This window comes from Megalopta genalis, unplaced genomic scaffold (assembly GCF_051020955.1).
Source record: "Megalopta genalis isolate 19385.01 unplaced genomic scaffold, iyMegGena1_principal scaffold1521, whole genome shotgun sequence".
NCBI classification, from domain to species: Eukaryota; Metazoa; Arthropoda; class Insecta; order Hymenoptera; family Halictidae; genus Megalopta; species Megalopta genalis.
The window spans coordinates 49,997-64,284 of record NW_027477590.1 but is presented as its reverse complement, the minus strand read 5'-3'; the positions used below and the strand labels follow the sequence as shown (position 1 = coordinate 64,284).

The window sequence follows — 14,288 nt, the reverse complement described above, 5'->3', positions numbered from 1 at the left end:
TATGGTCAAAAGGGGTGAGGAGATCTCACAATTGTAAAGAATTTATAATTTCAAGGTCATGTCAACGTTTTTATGTTCCCATTTTTTTAAGTATCACTAGCTGGTGTATATTCTGGTTCTTTATTTAATTTTATGTAAAATAAAAATTTTCAAAAATTTCAAAGACAGATGACGTTACTGTCGGATCCAACATAACTCTGTGCTACAATACAAGTAAATCTTGTAAAATGCTCTTGATCTTCTGATGAGAAAAATTATATACATACACTGATGACACTCGTGTTCGTTTGCATGAAATACCTTACACAAACATGTCACAATCTTCACCATCTGTTGGTAATACTGTTCCTATAATGAAAATAGTGCAGGAGATATCGACCTGCTAACTCTGGAAAAAATATTTTTTCTTTGTTTATAATATCCTTTTCCGCCAACAACTTTTTGAATTCAAATAGAAATTTTGCAAACTATCAAATACAATTCAAGTCTCACATATATTTTAACAGTGTTGTGGCCATAATTAGTAACTACTATTTCTCGTAAATATCCGGATGTCTGGATATCGTTTGGATTTACATAATTACATCTTTACGCAGATATATAACCGTATAAATTTTATTCAACAACATAACCCGTACTATATTACAACATAACCCCCGTTATATTCTTGTCTTCAAAAAATATTCTTTTTATCTAAGGCTTATTTTTAGTCTCTAAAGCGTAACATAGTAATGGATTTGCTTACTTTCTCTTTTTTTTTATTATTGTCTGAATTATCGGGATATTTTTAACTAATCGAATTATTCTACGACTATATATGTACTCCGAATACTCAAATATCCGGATTATCCAGACAGTCAAAAAATCCGGATCATTCGGCCAGCCAACTCGCAACATCCTCCCAACGTTGAAGAAATGATTAAGACCCGATAATAATAGAATACCTTAAATATCAGATGCGCCAAGAGAGAGAGAGAGAGAGAGAGAGAGAGAGAGAGAGAGAGAGAGAGAGAGAGAGCGCGCAGTTCTTATGAAAATAATTAATCACGAAGCGCGGAGATTTAAGTTTGTTCGTATTTAAATCGCGACGGAACGAGGCGAAAAGTGGGCCGATACGAATGACGAACAGGAGAATCCCAAAACGCCGGGATCACATATTTCGTATCATTCAAGTTAATAGATCCGACGATTGCGTGATCATTCTTTATCATTTCTCGGAGAAAGAATGCTTTGTAAAAAGATCCGCCAAACCGAAGCGACGATATCTGCCCGCTGTATTTGTTATGGAGAAACTTCGGTCGACTTCGTGGCATACCATGGGCTTTGGCCCTGTCTCCTTCGATCCTCCGCTGTCCTCGGTTTCACGTGAATTCAAAAAGCAACTCATGTAATAGTCTGACCTATATAGCGATTGGGTTATTTACAGAGGCAAAAAGGAAAGAGAGAAAACACACACGGCACTTTGTGCAACCAAAATTTCGTTTAGCATTTTTCTCTTCGTTTCTGGTCCAGACCATGGGAACGATGAAATGAAAAAGGGACGCGGATTGCATTTGAATTTCTACCGCGATTTTGAAACGAAGACCGATGGCCGGTGCTATACGATGGCAAAGTCAATATTTACATTAGGTAGAAACATCCGTCAATATCCAGACACGGCTGTTGCCAGTAGCATCCGGCAATTCACATATCCGCAAACGAGGCCCTCGAGCGCAAAAATGCTGCGCGATTCACACTTTCTCATCGAGTATATCCACCCACCGGGTCGAACGAGGTTTTTGCTTTCACTAAATAGACAAAGGTTCAAAATAAATGAAATAATAAAAAAGAAAAACGGAAGGAAATAAATAAAAGAAAAGACAAAACAGATACCTGATAAAAAAGGAAACGGAAATTATTTATGATTCAACCGAATAGACAATACCGGAATAGTTTGTTCGGATAAATGGACAGAATAGCTTTCTTGAATAAATAGATGGAACAAATTGTTTGAATAAGTGGATGGAATAATTTGTTGGGACAATAAGTAATCATTATCCTAATAAAATATTCGACAGACAAGAATTTATTCGGACAATTATATTATTGTAATATTTATTTGGAACAATTCGAATAATTTCGAACTATGTCTCGGGCTTGCTAGGTCAAGTGGTTCTAGGTGGGGCCTTCTCGACCGATTTGCTCCGTCGTCATCGCAATGGTTGAACATAGTCAAGGTACGGGCCACCATCTGCGTAGGATGGGGGTGGTGATGGGATTTTGGCTGAACATTGAAGTATGACACGAGGTTCAAACTCCAGAATTACGGGCTACGATCGAACCATAGAAGCAACAACAACCTCCTGTGTTACACAGGCACTTGTATTTAATAATAACAGCCCTTTTCAAGGTCTCAAATTCATTCCAGAAATGATAATGTCGATGCGATAGTAAAATACCATTTTCTATGTTACCCAAAGACCCACGAACAACGTTTCATTATATTCCTAGTTTCGTTCATAACTTCAATAATTGCGAAATTATCTGTTGCTTACGAAACTACTCTCTTGGTTTCGTTTTTATACAAATTTGTAAAATACTACTATCAACACACACAAATGAAATAGAATTAAATTTCGTCTCTAAGCAATCTCATTTGAAAAAAAAAATGATCTTTTATAGAAATAAAAATTGTAAAGTCTGCACGCTCCCCAAAATCTTCCACAAACCTCCCACTGTCGATTAGTCGGGGAAAAGTCGCGGACGTGACGAACATGATCCAACCTAATTGCAACCTCTATTGCAAGCAAATGATTATACTGGTGACTAGCAATTACCCTAATCTGATTTCACGGGTCAGAAGCTGTGTGAGGATTCTCCGCCAATTTTTGAGTTATATAAAAGAGAGAAGAAACACATTTTCCAAATGGCCGAGAGAAATGGATGCAGAAAATGGTCGACATTCGCCCAAGGAAGAATACTGTTCCCTTGCGAATCTAGAAACTTCCTGAAATGTGTCAAAGATTCGTTCTTGATGGTAGCAATGAGTGACATTTTCTTGTTACTTTAATGTTCATATTTACGTCTGCTTTTAACTGGAAAGCAAAAATTTTGTAAAACTCGAAAAACGTCGTAAATAAATAAATTCATAATTAGCGCTATTTCAGATAATTTTATAAACTTTTAATCAAGTATTTAGACCAATGAATAAAATCTATATAATCTATATAACCCATATATTTCGAGATAGTGTAGGTGGTGTAGGCTTTCAACAGTAAGTTGTTCTACTGATCATTAATAATTTTGTAACGTATTAATTATATGGTAACTGTTGATGCTGTACTTTCTTGTGCATAAACTTTTCAAGTAACGCCACGAAGCTGAAGTTACAACGTCACTGGTTAAAGTCACTCCAGAACTTAGTAGAATAAACAACAAAAGCCATGCGGTACTTAAAAAAATATACTATTTTAATATAGACAATAACTTAACGATACAAAAATACTGGTTTTAATTATTCATCTCACAGTATGCCTTAAATTACAGATAATAAAAAAGAATTCTTACAGATTGCATATCTTGCATTGTAACGTAATTTTTTACATAAAAATATCGGAGCTGTAATTACTCCGTTCCTTTATTTTTAATAGTGATCAGTTATGATAACTCATTCTTAATCGATATACAATTTATCATTTTCGCCTAGATCTTAAACTGCGAATTTTCACTTCCGTAGGTTTATCTGTTACTGCACACTAAAAAAAATAAAGAAATATTAATAATCTATAGAATTATTAAAATTATTTTACACAACATTACCTTGACTGGTTCAATATCATGAAAAGATTCATCTTCTGCTACATATAATTTCTTTTTACGAGTATTTTGTCTTCTCTCCGAAAGAGATACAATAGGAGGTGGAAGCACAGTAAGTTTACCAGTCGGTCTAAAATTAAGCAATAACATTTTACAATACTCAATTTTATTGTTCGAACTACAGTGCAAAGGGCCCATGGATTTTCAATAATAAAACGAAGCATTTTCTTATAATTATTTGCCCCTTTTGATTCATTCTGTTAAGAAGAAGAACGGCAAGGTGATGGAAGATCAAAACGAGCAAGTAGTAATAAAAATGAAAATCTAGTATAGGTATGTTTACAAAATAAATAAAATGGACCCTAGAGATAAATAAAAGAATATCCTTTTCAAAACTTCCTCATCTAGTCTAATCTATACAATAACGTTTAAGTTTATACTTGGTCTCTGAACTAGGTAGCTCGATGACGGATACATCTGATGTAGGAGAATATTTCCTTGGTGGCCGCCATGTCCTACGTTCTTTTGTTATCACTTCATCCCCTGAAGCGTCTTCACAATAGACTTTTTCTTTAGAATGATGCACAGTTGCCTATAAAAAAAGTATCATAATGAACAATTTGTTCCTAAGCCTTCAACTTCATTAAACAATTTAATAAGGAAGTGCTACTTGTTTTTGTTTCTCTAATTCCTCTTGTTGATTCCTTACTAGCGCTTCATATTTGGTGACCATCTCATCTCTGTTTTTCATAAATGCTTCCATCTCCCGTTCCTTCTCATTCAAACTATTTTTTAGTTCTTGATTCATGTTCTGTATCCTGTCATTTTCTGTTTGCCTTTCTTGAGCACTTTGTTGGAGAAGTTCCAAAATTTTAGCATTCTGTTCGTTTGCTTTAACCTGTGACTCTAAGTTTTCAATATATTTTTCATTTTGAGAAAGTTTATTTTTTGTATCTGCCAATTCTTTTATTGTATTTTTTATCTCTGCCTGCATCGGCTTGCCGTCACTGTCAGCAAGATCCGTTTTTTTAAGTAGCGACTATGCTTCTGGAATCATGACGAATTTTGTTTTTCTTCACTACGGAAGTAATATTTGTAATGCTTTATACAATAACAAATTGTATATCCGACCTTGTTGAAGCGACACTATTTCAGCATCTTTTTCCTGTTCTATATCTTTCGCACTTTCCAAACAATCCTCAAAATCCAACAGTTTATCATTATTTTCATCCACAACAACTTTTGCAGATATTCTTTCTCATCTTGACATATTTCTAACTTCTTATTAATTCTTCAATTTCTTGCTGAAGTTCCGTTACGGTATCAAGTTTGTGTTCCAGTTCTATGATTTTCGCAGCATGTACGTCTAAGCACTGGAAACAAGAATATAGTGTGACAGAATAAATTATCACGTTTTAAATAATTTATTCTATGTTAACGACAAAACGTTTTAAAGAATTACAAATTCTTAGACAAAGAAAATGATCTCTTTCCTAATTTCATAAAACAAAAGTTTTCTCAAATCAAATGCTATTACAAAATTTAGAACATACTTTGTAATAAAATCAACACAAATTTGGACGATCTTTTGGTGCATAAAAGCCCGAATAAATAAATGGTTACCCAAAAATATTGCGATCCTTCTTCACTTAGTTATAATATTAACCTTTTAACTAAATCGTTTCTCTCGAGTTCTAACATTAATCGACAATCTTTTAGCTAAGATTTAGAGATTCATTAATTTTTATCGTTTTTAGAGTGTCCTATTACATCCAAATACCTTTGTCTTCATATCACTTTTCTCTATTGCCGTATGCAGATCAATCTCCAATTGACTTATACTTTCTATATATTCATCTGAGGAGGTGGGATCGGCGACGGGAAGAGAGAATTGAACCCGGTTACAATTAGACTATCTTTATTTACAATCGGAACTAAACTCGCGACGCTCGCGTACCGTTCCCGACGAGGGTTCTTACTGAACTAACCATTCGCTCACCGATGCATCCCATCCAGATCATTCTTTCTCATTCTCACGGTTCGCTTTCACTCTTTCCTGGCTAGACGCATTCATTCTACGCGACACTCAAACCAATCGTCTAGACATTCGCTCGACGCTAACGCACAGCATGCAGCCCGGCCCATTCGTCCAAACATTCTTACGCCTTAAAACTAAACACATGGCGGAGACGTGGCGCCGGCTTGTCGCCGCCACATCACCCCCCCGCCAGTGATTGACTCGATCACGAAACTTGCAATCGGTCCGGGAAACGCACTCTTCTTCCGGACCGTGTGGTGCGTAAACCCGCACCTGGTGGTACTACTATGGGGGGCGGCACCGCTGGACCCCGAGATGGTGGCGATGGTTGGGGCGGCTGCCCCGTAAACTCGCTCGGAGTGGGTGGTGATGGTGGTGTTGGTGGCCCCTCGGACTCTCCAGGTAACGCTGGCTGTGTTGCCCCTGGTATCGTCGGCGGTGCTGGATCTGTAGCCAGCAAGTACGCCGGCTTTAGGCGATCTATGGTCACTGTAACCGCCTTGTCCCGGATACTGAGGGAGTAAGTCCGGTCCCCTCGCTCGAGGACCCTGTATGGGCCGTCGTATGGCGGCTGGAGGATTCCTCGCACGGCGTCGTTCCGCACGAACACATGCTCTGCCGTGGCGAGGTCCTTGAAAACGAAAACTCGTTTCGTCGAGTGATTGCTGCCAGGCGTTGGGGCGAGGGTCGCGAAATGCTTTCGTAATCCCGCGACAAAATCCCCTGGCAGCGGCAGCGACTCCGCTCTCTGTGGGACCAGGAATTCCCCTGGTAGGCGCAGTGTCTCGCCGTAGACCAGCTCAGCTGCGGTGGATTGTAAGTCCTCCCTCCAGGCTGCGCGGATGCCCAGCAAGATGGTGGGAAGAACCTTTGTCCAGCTGACGTTTTGCTGGCAACGGATTGCTGCCTTAAATTGGCGGTGGAATCTCTCCACCATTCCGTTTGCCGCCGGGTGATAGGCCGTTGTCCGCCAGTGGGCTGCACCTGTTAGCTGCGACAATGCCTGAAACAAGCGCGACTCGAATTGTCGACCCTGGTCGGTCGTCACGCGCAACGGGGTTCCGAACCGTGAAATCCAACCCTCGTAAAAGGCGCGTGCCACGGTCGAAGCTTCTTGATCCCGAATTGGGAAAGCCTCGGGCCAGCGCGTAAAACGGTCGACGCAGGTTAAACAGTACCTGAACCCCTCTGAGACCGGAAGGACTACAATGTCTATGTGCACGTGCTCGAATCTTCCGGTCGGCGCGTCGAAACTTCCCGGCGGCGCGAAAACGTGCTTGTTTATTTTGGCGCGCTGGCACGGAACGCAACCGCGAGCCCAACTCCGGCAATCGGCTTTAACGGACGGCCACACATATCGTTCCGTCACGAGTCTCACCGTTGCTTTAACACCTGGATGCGCCAAGCGGTGCATCGAGTCGAATGCGGCTCGCCTGAATTGTCCCGTGACGAAAGGTCGCGCAATCCCGGTAGACACGTCACAGATCACTTCAGTGTTCGAATCGGGCGGGCGTATCCGTTTTAGACGTAAATTGTTTTTTATTTTCCCGCTCGTGTACGCCTGAAGTTCCGCGTCGCGCTGCTGAGACTCCGCCAAATCGGTGTAGCTGAAAGACTCTACCACTTCTTCCAACCTGGATAGCGCGTCGGCGACGACGTTGTCCTTCCCGGCGATGTGGCGGATGTCGGTGGTGAACTGCCCGATGAAATCCAGGTATCTAAATTGCCTGGGAGAACATTTCTCGGGCTTTTGTTGGAAGGCGAAGGTCAACGGTTTGTGGTCCGTGTAGATGGTGAATGTTCGCCCCTCCACCATGTGTCGGAAATGCTTGATTGCCGAGTAAATGGCCAACATTTCCCGGTCGTACGCGCCGTAATTCCGCTCGGCAGCGCTGAGCTTCCTGGAGAAGAAAGCCACCGGCTGCCAATCCTTTCCGACCCGCTGCTGCAGTGCCGCACCTGCAGCAAAATCGGACGCGTCGCAGAACAAGGCGAGTGGCGCGTCGTCCCTCGGATGCGACAATAACGCCGCCTGCCTCAAACTGTCCTTCGCCTCGGCGAAAGCCGCGGTAGCTTCCTCGGTCCACGCCAACTTGGCGTTACCCTTGATGCCGTCGTGCAGTAGGTTATTGAGGGGCGCTTGTACCTGCGCAGCCCTGGGCATGAAACGCCTATAGAAATTTAGCATACCCAGGAACTGCCTCAGCCGTTTTGCGGTGGTCGGTTGGGGGTAGTTGGTGATCGCCTCCACCTTTGATTCCAACGGGCTGGTGCCTTTGGACGATACGGTGAACCCCAGGAATTTAACCTGCGCCTGGCCGAAAATGCATTTCGCCCCGTTGACGGTCACGCCGTACTTGTCGAGGCGTGAAAAAACTTCCTCCAAGTGGCGCAAGTGCTCCTCTTCTGTCGACGATGCCACCAGTATGTCGTCGATGTACGCGTACACAAAATCCAAGCCGCGCAGCACCTCGTCGATGAAACGTTGAAACGTTTGTGCCGCGTTTCGCAATCCGAACGACATACAGGGGAACTCGAATAGTCCGAAAGGGGTGGTTATCGCGGTTTTGGCGATGTCCTCTGTGGCCACTGGAATCTGGTTATACGCGCGCGCCAGATCTATTGTGGAGAACACCGTCTTCCCGTGAAGCGCGTGAGAAAAGTCCTCGATGTGCTTCACGGGGTACCTATCCGGCACCGTGCGCGCATTTAAAGCTCGGTAATCCCCGCACGGTCGCCAAGCGTCCTGTTCTTTTTTGGGCACCATATGGAGAGGCGATGACCACGCACTTTCCGACGGTCGCGCGATGCCGAGACGCATCATCGTCTCGAATTCTTGTCGCGCGTGCCTCAAACGATCCGGCGCGAGACGCCGGGGCCTACAAGCCACAGGCGGACCCGGCGTTGTGCGGATGTAGTGCACCGTTTCATGTTGCACTTGCACGGGTGTCCCCACTGGTCGCGTAATGTTCGGGAAACGTTGCAGCAATTCGTGGAATTTCGAATCACCGAAAATTGTCTTCACCGAGGGCGCCGATGGCCCGCACTCGCGCACTGAGCGTCCTGGCACCGTCATCGACGTCACCTGGTCTAAAAGTTTGCACTTTCCGACGTCCACCAATAGTTCGTAATGCGCGAGGAAATCCACGCCTATAATCGGCTTTGACACGTCGGCCACCACGAAACGCCATACGAAAACGCGACGGAGCCCGAAATCGAGGCTCAGCGTAACCGTCCCGTACGTGGCAATTTCCGACCCGTTCGCCGCATATAAAACGTAAGATGCGCGTTCGCGGAACCCGCGAGTTTTCGATCGAGGAAAAACGCAGAGATCGGCACCGGTGTCGATTAAAAACTGCGTTCTCGTTACTCGATCGGTGACGAACAAACGGCGCGATGGTGGGCAGTGGTCGCTGGCCGTCATTAACGACTGCCCATCTCGTTTCCCGACGCGGACCAATTGCATGGGTGTTCGCAACGGAACGCGTTCGCGCCGAACTTGTAGTGGTAAAAACACTTCCCGCCTCGTAGCGCGATTCGTCGTTCTCGGGATAGCGATCGCGCTCGGCCCGGGGTGGATGGTCGCCGTTGGGAAAAACGCGGACCGGGGTTTATCTCGCGACGAATTGCTGCGAGCTCCTGCCGAAACGTCGCCGTGAGCTGTGCCATCTTCGAGCACAGTTGTTCCTCAACTTCGCACATATCCCTCGACGGCCGTGCGACGGGACCCGCAGAGGCCTCGGCTACCCGCGTGCGTGGGCCCATCGTGTCAGCGATGGTATCGGCCAAGTCGGCCACTCGGTCGAGCTCGACGTCTCGCTGCGTCGCCAGGATGACCTGCATGCTCGCGGGGAGCCGGCCCAACCACAAGGTACGCAGTATCTCCTCCGACACGGCTGTTCCTCCCAAGGTCCGCAGGTGGCGTAAGAACTGCGACGGTTTGCGGTCGCCCATCTCCTCGTGCTCGAGGAGACGCCGAGTCTTCTGCTCCTGCGACGCCCCGATCCGCCTTATCAGCTCTGTCTTGAGCCTAGTGAACGGCTCAGCCGGGGGATTCAAGATGATTTCGCGGACCTCGGCCGCGTATTCTGGTTTGAGCGCGCCCAGGACGTACCCGAACTTCGTCTTTTCGGTCGTAACGCCGCTCGTCTCGAAGCTCGCCTCGACCATCGCGAACCACAGCTCGGGGTCGGTCGGCGAAAATTCCGGTATTTTCACCGCGACGCGGCTGACTGTCGATACGGGCGGGGATGCCATCGTACCGAATAAACGTGCGAATGTCCGTGTTCTCTTCCGAAAACTCCCGATCCACTGCCACGAAACCACGAACGAAATGCGACTGCAAAATTCGTGTCGTTCGCTTCCTTTAGATCACGTCGGGGTCACCAATGAGGAGGTGGGATCGGCGACGGGAAGAGAGAATTGAACCCGGTTACAATTAGACTATCTTTATTTACAATCGGAACTAAACTCGCGACGCTCGCGTACCGTTCCCGACGAGGGATCTTACTGAACTAACCATTCGCTCACCGATGCATCCCATCCAGATCATTCTTTCTCATTCTCACGGTTCGCTTTCACTCTGTCCTGGCTAGACGCATTCATTCTACGCGACACTCAAACCAATCGTCTAGACATTCGCTCGACGCTAACGCACAGCATGCAGCCCGGCCCATTCGTCCAAACATTCTTACGCCTTAAAACTAAACACATGGCGGAGACGTGGCGCCGGCTTGTCGCCGCCACACATCTTTGCACTGAAATCGTAATCATTAAATATGTGTGCATAAACGATTTTATGTTTAAACCTATACTTACCTTTGAAATGAGATTGTCGAGAAATATCAGCATGTAAAGTATTTAATTTCTGTAATTGCAGAATAAATGTTAAAGAAGTAAAAGCGGTTAAAATTTGTGATACCAATTGTAAGATTATGAAATACTACGTACTTCCATGCATTGATTATGATCATGCTTAGTATGTACAAGTTCTTTTTCAACTTCATTAATAAGTCGCCCATAATCCCCAATCTTTATATCTAGTGTAGCCTTAGACTGATCACTATCTTCTAATAATTCTTGATGATGCATTTCATCATCCACACCTTGAGACAGCTGCTTTTTCCACAATTCAATCGAGTTTTTATATTCTTCTAAAACAAGCTTATTTGCTATATTTTCTTTTGTCAGACTTTCTAGTTTTTGCGTCAAAGATGATACTTCTTGCTTAGACTCAACCATTACTTAGACTCAACCATTAACACCTTAAATTGTATAGTGGTCCTATTAGAAATCTACCAAAAACTAATATGAATATATTTTTATTAATCTACGTACTTGACACTTTTCCATAAGAAGTGATTTCGTATCATCGTATTTTACCATTAGTTTGGATAATTCGTTTAAAATAAGTTCATATTCATCAAATTCGCCATTAAAACTTGTTTGAGTATCTTCTTCTTTTCTAATAGGTTGACTGCAATCACTTTGAATTTCATTTTCATTCACTTGACTTTTGCATTCAACAGAACCTTCAATTCCAAATTTAGTATTTCTGCTATTCATTTGCAAATTGCTTATTTGATCAGATATAACTTTCAATTTCACGTTAGTTAAGTCTAGTTCATCTCTCAGGCTCTGCATCTCGGTCTTACTTTGAGTTAATTTCTCTTTTAGAGTAGAATTCTCTATTTCTACAGCAAGTGTCTTTTCTCTCATTTGGAGATCAACCTCTTCATTTCCTATTAAATTGGCAATTAATTGTATGATAACTATTGTTGTTAAACACCATAAATCAAGATCTTATACCTACCTGTTTTTTTGTCATAGTTACCAGGCTCAGTAGACTTATCTAACGATTCTACCTTGTAATCGATAGAAATTTCTTTTTTGATAATAATCTCTTGATGTTCGTCATCTTTTGGAGAATCATGAGATGTTTCTGAAACCTATTATGTAACAATTAGCAATGTAAGTTCTGATTCATAAAATTATTTATATATTATATAAAGTTAAAATATGGCATACATCATTTTTACATGTTGAGTCTTGAGTGGAATTTCTAATCGATACTGCTTTCTTCAACATTTACGCTTCATTTAATAGTTCTAATTTCTCACATTCCAATTTATTTATTATCTGGAGCATATTTTGCATTTTGCGCTCGTAATCCAGCAATTTCTTATTTTGATTTTCTAATTCTTCATCTAATGCCTCTTTTCCTTTACACTCCTTTGTGAGGCAAATATTAATATTTACAAGATCAGCTTCTAAATCATCAATTGTCTCCTGTTTTTCTAATAATTCTTCTTCCTGCTCCTTAATGGTATATTCTTTCTCCCTTATTTCCGTGGTAATAGTAATATACTCTTCCTTTGCTTCATTTAAAAATACTTTCAATTTCTGAAATAACATCATTAGAATATAAAATGGAATATGTATTTACGATCATAAACGACATTAAATAATTATAAATAATGATGCATGCACCTTCACTTGATCTTCTTTAGCAAACAGTTGAGACTTTAATTCTTCTACGTAAAATGTTGCTTCCTTACCAGTGCAAACATCTTTCTGAGCTGCACTCAACAAAGCAAACGTTTGCAATTTCGTTTTCATTTCTAATTCTTGAGCACGTTCGAGAGGACCCAAACTAACAACATCACAATGATTCACTGGTTTGTAAGGAGGAGACGGTTTTGAAGTAATATTAGAGAAAACAAATTCTAAGCATCTGGGTATAATACCAGGAGACGTAATACTCCCTTGTAGAGTAAATGATTTCCCTGAACTTGTTGTGCCTATAAAAGTTATAATACTTGTGTAATAATCAATAATAGAAGTAATCAAGATGTTGGTTTCATTTCTTGAAATATAAACAATATTTATAAGATATCTTATATCTTTACCATAAGTCATGATAGTTGAATACTGACCAGCTAAAAAATCCACCATTTGCTGTTTAACAGCTTGTTCAAACAGTTCCAATTGATTAATCTCTGGTCCAAATGTACGAGTAAATGTAAATTTTCTTTGTACAATATCATTACTATTAGATCTTTTCAAAAAACTACTAGTATTATCCAGAGTAGGGAGTTTTGTCAGCAGTGTACTGGAATTCAGAATTTTATATGACTGCTCTAGCTCCTGTGTTAGTTTCATCTGTTTGGGAAATGGTTTCAATCGTAAATAGCCTTTAATGGTCTGAAAACTCTTTGACTCTGAATTTGTCTCTTCTAAAAAATTAGATTCTTCAATCTCATAAACAGACATCAAATTCTTTTTTGTGTCTTCTGAAATACATGGTCTTTGTCCACAGACTAAGATACTTGGGTCTCTTCATCTTGTGGATTTAGATTACAAGATGGTCTAATGGAATCTAATGTATCACCCATCTATGTATAATGATTAAAAAAATATTAGTTATGATCATTATCATATTAATCTATAATACTTCAGAACATAGTTTGATAATACTTAATGCGGGTAATAATTAATATTATACATTAAATAATTCATTATATTAATTTGTAATTAACTTACGTTAACGTTTTATTGTTGTTAAGGAAAGGATCGATAGAGTGGTAAAGTGGACTATATGAAAAATGAGATAACGAAATATCTTTAAGTAAACAGAGGAGAAATACACGTGAAGAAATAACAAGCCAATAAAGATGAGAATAGCATAATGTAGAAATGAACCGAAGAATATGTATCGTGAAGCGCTCTGATGGTATGATTGAGCGATCTACCAAAATTGCAAAGCTATAACGACAGTTGCAAGCGCAGAGGGGTATTACAAATTATATCATGGACCATCAAGTAGGAACAAGGAATGAGATTTTTTAATATTGGGAAGACTAGGCAGCGTCGAACGTTCGATATAGTGAACGAGAGCAATGCCCTAACGAACAGTGCTGCATGGGAGACACTGGAAAATAGATAACGGATTTGATATTGGGATTATTGAAAGGACGGCCTAGGCGACAAGTACGGTGGCCAATAAAGTGATCGTACACCTTTAAAACGCCATAACTATTTTAAAACTAAACTAAATGACTCGAATTGTGTGTTTTTAGATAATAAAGTATTGCAAATAAGACTTTTTTATCCTTTAACTTTTCAATGTACCATGTACCTACCTTTACCGACAATGTAAATTCATTTTGTTTATAAGTGACCGATAATAGTATCGTTAACGTAAGACGTTTATTTTCTGGGTAAATAACTGAAAACATCATAGAAGAATAATTTCAAAACTGCTATCTTTGAATAAATATTGTTGACGTATTTTAGGAATTTCGGTATTATATATTCGAAATTTCGGTACTATATTTTCGAAGTAGATTTTTAATTGTAGAGTATTTCTTTAAAAAGTAGAAGTGATTATCATTGAGACAATGAAATAGTTTCATTACGATCGAGTGCACACTATTTATTTGCTGACGTAGATTGT

General features: G+C 41.3%; 1 protein-coding gene across 1 annotated transcript; it reads right to left on the bottom strand.

The window, feature by feature from the left end:
• Positions 1-3,423: 3,423 nt before the first annotated feature.
• On the bottom strand, positions 3,424-14,288 carry LOC117229498 (uncharacterized). Its single transcript, XM_076528488.1, is given in 15 exon segments — positions 3,424-3,734; positions 3,799-3,925; positions 4,236-4,387; positions 4,466-4,842; positions 4,927-5,026; positions 5,029-5,084; positions 5,087-5,168; positions 5,576-5,701; positions 10,784-11,059; positions 11,171-11,574; positions 11,646-11,781; positions 11,861-12,235; positions 12,323-12,633; positions 12,742-13,173; positions 13,176-14,288. Coding segments are annotated over 15 exon segments (3,069 nt in total). The 5' UTR covers positions 13,228-14,288; the 3' UTR covers positions 3,424-3,671.